This window comes from Sminthopsis crassicaudata, chromosome 3, assembly GCF_048593235.1.
Source record: "Sminthopsis crassicaudata isolate SCR6 chromosome 3, ASM4859323v1, whole genome shotgun sequence".
Taxonomy (NCBI): Eukaryota; Metazoa; Chordata; class Mammalia; order Dasyuromorphia; family Dasyuridae; genus Sminthopsis; species Sminthopsis crassicaudata.
This window is the reverse complement of record NC_133619.1, coordinates 626203148-626209147: the sequence shown is the minus strand read 5'-3', so window position 1 is coordinate 626209147 and position 6000 is coordinate 626203148. Positions and strand designations below refer to the sequence as shown.

General features: G+C 42.0%; 1 protein-coding gene across 5 annotated transcripts in view; it reads right to left on the bottom strand.

Moving 5' to 3' along the window:
• Positions 1–770: 770 nt before the first annotated feature.
• The window catches only part of NPHP4 (nephrocystin 4), a 166384-nt gene continuing 161154 nt past the window's right edge, over positions 771–6000 (bottom strand). For all 5 annotated transcript variants that reach the window (XM_074306434.1, XM_074306436.1, XM_074306437.1 and 2 more), the window contains 2 exons: positions 2463–2606; positions 771–931 (listed from right to left, as the gene is read on the bottom strand). In XM_074306434.1, coding sequence (XP_074162535.1) covers positions 791–931; positions 2463–2606 — 285 coding nt within the window. In that variant the 3' untranslated portion in view covers positions 771–790. The remainder of the gene's footprint in view (positions 932–2462; positions 2607–6000) is intronic.

The window sequence follows — 6000 nt, the reverse complement described above, 5'->3', positions numbered from 1 at the left end:
GCACTGGTCTTTGATACATGCATTAATACCCCATTAATTAGTTGATTAGTTGCCTCAGAGATAAACTACATACAGTCTCTTGGGTGAGGCTCATCAGTCTTTTCCAAAAGAATAACTGATTAAAAAAGAAGGACCTTCATACTACCAACAATAGCCAACGTTTGCTTACTAACATTTGGGAAACTGCTGAAAGGGAAAAAAGAAAAAAAGGATATATTTTTTTAAAAAAATAGCAATTTAAATGACAGAAACAGAACAACAGTGGAAAACATCAACGTATATAAAATATGTAGTGTATTTGTACAAAATCCAATAAGGAAAACAAATGTTTCATAAAAATACTTTTTAAAAAATCAGCAAAAGTCAAAAGCAAAACAATTTGGTAGAAAATGACAATTCCCTATACAACCAAGAGAACGGCAACATCCCCAACGCGTGACATCCCAGGCATTTGGGTTACCGCTTACGGGCTATGCTCTGGAATAAATCACTGTTATTTGGGCTGCTGCTTGATTAGACTCAGGCACACCATAAATAAGGAGGGAACATATGCTTTCGGTCCTCTGGCCAAGTGCAGGGGTAATCTCAATGGGTTATCTGTATCCAAAGACAAATGGTGGGGGGAAGTACCCAAGGAAGAAAATCTATCCAGCAGCAAAAGCCAAAAGCAATGATAATATTCAGCTGGTGGAGAGTGAATGGGACTATGGCCCCCTCCTAGGAGATTCCATGAGACTAACATTTCGACAGATAGAGGGAGAACACGTGGGTCTGATTAAAGTTCTCCCCTTTATTGGTAGATGACCTTCACGCAAAACGTCTCCTCGTTCTTATCTTCATGGTCATTGATGTAAATCAGAATTTCCTCCATTCCTGAGCTGTTACTCGGAGCAAACCGCAGGCCTATGGTATATGTCTCTCCAGCATCAACCTGGAAATGAGAGTGACAAACATGACAGACTTTTCAATCTTTCCTCTCTATAGACTCAATGAAAAAGTGAATGGGGTGTACATACCTTAAAGAAACCCTGGTTTCATTCCAAACATCTTCCTTCCCCCCTCCCCAAAATGGACTCATCTGACAAAGAAGAAATTCATAAACTGTCTGATAGTCTAGCGATCCATCTTGAAAGCCTGAAGACTACAGCCCTCCAAGGCAAAAGAAATCATGACATCCTAATAAATCAGAGGCCATCCTTCCTCACATGAATTTGGGGGGCCCTTGGGTACATTCAAAATCAACTTGCACATGGTTCCCAAGTTCCCCAACTAAATATGATCATATCACCTCCTGCCCAAAACATCTTTCAGTGGCTTCCTATTTTAAACTGAATCAAGCTTAAATGTGTTCACCTGGCTCTCTGGGTCCTCCATAATCTGCCACTTCCATCTTTCCAATGCTGGTGGAACAATGGACAGACTGCTGAGTCTGGAGTCGGAATCACCTGACCTAGTATATGTAAGTAGCACAGTAGGTGCTTCATAAAGTCCTTGTTTCCTTTCCCCATACAAATCGCATGCCTGGGGTCATGCTATTCTGTGTGTGAAATGTTCTCTCTGCTCCTCCTCCTCAACCCCTGACTTGCATCTCTTCCATTTAAAGCCTAGTCAGTACAGTCAATCCTCCAGAGTGAAGAGAGCAATGGACTTGGATTCAGTAAAATCTGGGTTCCAAGCAGGCCTCAGTGACCAAGAGCAAGTCCTTTCCTACTTGCTGCAAAATGAGTGGAAAGAGGCTGGACTCTGTGGTCTTTCAATTACCTTCTGGTTCTACACAGGCTAGTCATTTGGGGATCAACCCCTTCCCTAGATTGTAAGCTCTTTGAAGGTAAGAAACCTATGTCCTCTAAACTATTTATCTTGCCTAGTTCCTAGTATCATAGTCTGCACACAGGCGAGACCCCTGAATGTCTCTGATCAAATTTGGGTAATCTCAGTGTATTATCTGTACCAAAGACATTTGGACAAACACCAGGAGAGGTGCATCCACAGAAAATTTGATGAATGTCTACAGAAGAGCTGTCTGGAAATAAAAAGCAGACGTGCAGCAGGAAAGTTCTGGGTTCTGCGAGCAAAGCAGAGTGAATGAGCTCAGGAGAAACACAAGATACTCAAAGTTAGAGAAGCCCCCAAATGTTCATAGGGACTATTGGTGTCCGACCTGGGGCAGAGCGTTCCGAGCTCGTTTTGGTCTGATCAGCCACAGTCGGACACACTAACCTGATTCTAACACAGCAATGTTATTTTGGTCCCCTTTGAGAACAAGAATGAAGGACACCTAAATTTAGGGAATGCACTTCCTTCTTCTCAGAAGATCTAGCCATTATTAGTGGGAATTAGTCTTTTAATGCACTGCTTACCAATGTTTTTAATGTTTCCAAATAAGAGTGATAAGGCAGAAAATACAGAAAAAGAGCACCGAAATCTCTGTAGTTGGAGTTTCTGAGATGCTCACCACCTACCTCAAAGGAGTCTTCCTTGAATTGTAGCAGATCCGGGTAGTTGGTAAATAGATAGTACGCTCTTTTTGAAGGGTAGGGATTGGTGTACGTGATCCTCTTGTTGGCACCTTTGCCAGAACCAGCTGGCAACGTGATCTCAAAAGCCTACAGGGGGTGGGAAGGGAAATAAACAGAAAGAGGCAGCATCACAGGACCAATTAAATAAAGAGACATTAAGCACCAAGTGTGTGACAGACACAGCACTGGCGGTACAATGATCAAAGTCCTTGACCTCAAGGACTCCAACATTCATTCGGGGGAGAGGACATGTACAAATCAAGTAAATATAAGGTCATTTAGGGGGAGGCACTGGCAGCTAAGGGGAATCACACTTAAGTGTTACAGAGTGAAGGGAGGTGCATTTCAAGCATAGGGGACTGTGTGCAAATGCACAGAGGTGGGAGATGCTCTATGTGAGCATTGTTAAAAAGTCCAATTTAGAGTATATGAAAGAGCCACATGTAATAAGCCTGAAAGATGGGCTAATAGAACTTAATGGGTAGGAAAGTGACAAGTATGGTGATCTGCTAACTTTGGAAATCCAATTTAAGTCCAAGATCACAATACTTAAAAGAAAACGCAAACCTCATAATTATATATATATATATATATATATATATATATATAATGCTCTTGTAATTATGGAAGATAGAAAGAATAATTCTGGGGAAATTATGCAAAACCTTATGGAATAATGCAAAAGAATAATCCTAGAAATGAATATCAAGGTGAAAAAAGACAGGTAGATCTAAAGAGATAATTGTATTTATGCTTATGATTCAGCTTCAATTTGTCCTCCCTGTGCTGAGTGCAGCAGGAGGGTGTTAACTGCCAAACAGAGCCTGTGAAGAGATAGCAGAGTCCTAGCCTGAGCAAAGACTGCAGAGTCCATCCTAAATAAATTAACCTTCATCTAAGAATCATCAGGGAAGCTAACATGTTTGCCACAACAAAGGTTAATGAAAAGAACTACCCACCAAAAGGACAAAAGACTAAAAGTCTGATTTAAAGTAAGTGTGGAGGTCAAGGAGAAACTCATAGTAGCTTGCAATGAATGTGATATGGTTGTGTTTCTTCTGAGGTCAGGTAACAGCTCTAGGAACCAAGAACGGCTCTAGTAGACAATGAGGCAGGAGGGACACACAGAAGAGGAAGAATGAAGTGTTCTTGCAAGGGGCTATAAAGAAAAAATATGTGAAAAGGCAAGAATACATAGCTAATAGGACAGAGGGAAGGAAGAAGATTATTGACCTTTGGAGTCAATGAGAAGGTTGTGAAACTGTAGAAAAGAGAGCAGAACCAGCTCAGGAAGAAGCAGCAGCATGCGCTCCAAGGAATGAAGATGTTATCAGGTAAAGGGGTCACCTAATCATCATCATCAGAAGAAATGGGCAGCATGATTGGTAAAGAATCCCATGAAACAGTTCCAGGAAGAATCTGTCTAGCTTACATAAACAACAAAGAGATTTGGGAGAGGTCTTCCTAGAGCACATCAGGGATATGAAAGAAAATCTAGGGAGCTTTGTCATGTCAACGTCATGTATTACCCACTGGTGAGTCACATGGGGCCAAATGACACTGCCAGGGATTAACTAGGGAGAATGGCTGATAGGAAATCCTGAGCAAAACAAACAAATAAAAACTCAACTGAGCTGAAAACTTTGGAGGCACCAGTGGAATTTTCATCATTACTGCTGGTGGAAGGTAGGGATTTAGAAGAGAAAGGGGAATTCAGGAGATACATGGCTTGCTAAAATTATGATATCTGAGGAAAGGATTTAGATTTTGGACCACAATTTAAAATATATGAATAATAGATTCTTGGCTATGGATAGAATATACTTGGACAAGGGATATGTGTGTGCATGCATTGTACATGTATGCCCATTATGTGTATAGGTGGGTGTGGTACATACATGCATTGTATGTATTTGGGCTATGTATATACATATGTGTATAATAATTGTGTTGTGTGTGTGTGTATATATATGAGTATGTGTATTTTCCTGACACCTGGAGAAATAAGATCAAGGTTTTTAAATGAAAATAAAATTAAAAAAAACTATCTGTGTTTATTTCTCACACCTGGTATCCTAGAACTATAGGTACAACATATGAAGAACAGCAGAAGGAGAACAAGTAACTCTAAGATATCAGTGCAAACAAACCAACCCAGTCTCTGTTGTCTGTAATATGCGAATGCACAAAGACTGGAGAACAAATAGAGTAAACCAAGAGGCAAATTAGATCCCATAGAATGAGACACACAAAATGTAAATTGTAGCATGCATGTAAGTACTGTAAGAAAGTTCTGAAATGGTATAAAAAGAACAAACCATCACAGAGGAAGATAAGCCCAAAGGGTAAATTGAGGACTCTGAGAACAAACTTCAGACCCTAATATCAAGGATCCAAAGAGCTGGAAGAGTCCTCAAGAGGCCATAGTCCAACCCCTCATTTTACAAATGAGAAAACAGGCCCAAGAAGGTAAGTGGAGCCCAAGGTCATACAAGGTCAGAAGCAGGATTTGAACTCAGTTAGGTGGCACAATCAGTAGAGTGCTGGACTTGACATCAGGAGCCCCGAGTTCAAATCCAGCTTCAGGCACTCACTAGCTGTGTGATTCTGGGCAACTCACTCTACCCTGTATGCCTCAATTTCCCCATCTGTCAAATGAATTGAAGAAGGAAAGGGCAAACCTCTCCAGTATCTTTGTTGAGAAAACCCCAAATGGGTCCTAAAATGTTGAACAGAGCTGAAAGAACTAAATCACCACCACTACCTCTGACTCTGGGTCCAGGGCTCCCGAATCAAAGAACCATGAGGGAAAAATAGGCTTGGTGTAGTCATGGCATAGGATAAGATCAGGAAACAGATCCCAAGCCTGGCAGATAGTCCTGAGGTTCCTGGGCCAAAAGTAGAGCAGAGGAGAAAACAGGATTTGTCTTAAAGACAATTTCCTCCTTCAAAAGGTGGAAGAACTGACAAGAGGAAAGGACAGCCTGGACAGAAGGAATTTATACTCTTGTTATCATTCTAGGATCTGTAAAATAAACCCAAGGTGATCGGAGGAGGGCCCTGGCAGCTGGAAGGATCAGGAAAGGCCCAGGAGAAGGCAGTGACTGAATGGAGGAAAGGAAGAAATCCCCAAGGTGGGGATGAAGGGCACTGCAGGTGGTGACAGACAGCACAAAGGCATGGAGATGGGAGATGTGTGAGGAACAGCTAGAAGCCTCACATACATGCTGGGAACAGCTAGAAGCCTCACATACAAATGCCCTGGCTAAAGTCACATGGGCAGAGCCATGGCTTTAGGAAGCTTCCCGGTAGACTGTGTGGAAGACGGGTGGTGGAAGGAAGAAGCTGGAGGCTGGGGGAACAATGGCGCAGCTACCTCAGTGGTCCAGGCAAAAAGTGAGGAAGGCCTCTGAGCTGGGCAGGGGAGATGTGAGGAGACAAGGGGATGAGTGACAACTCGCATGTATGCAAGTGGGGATAA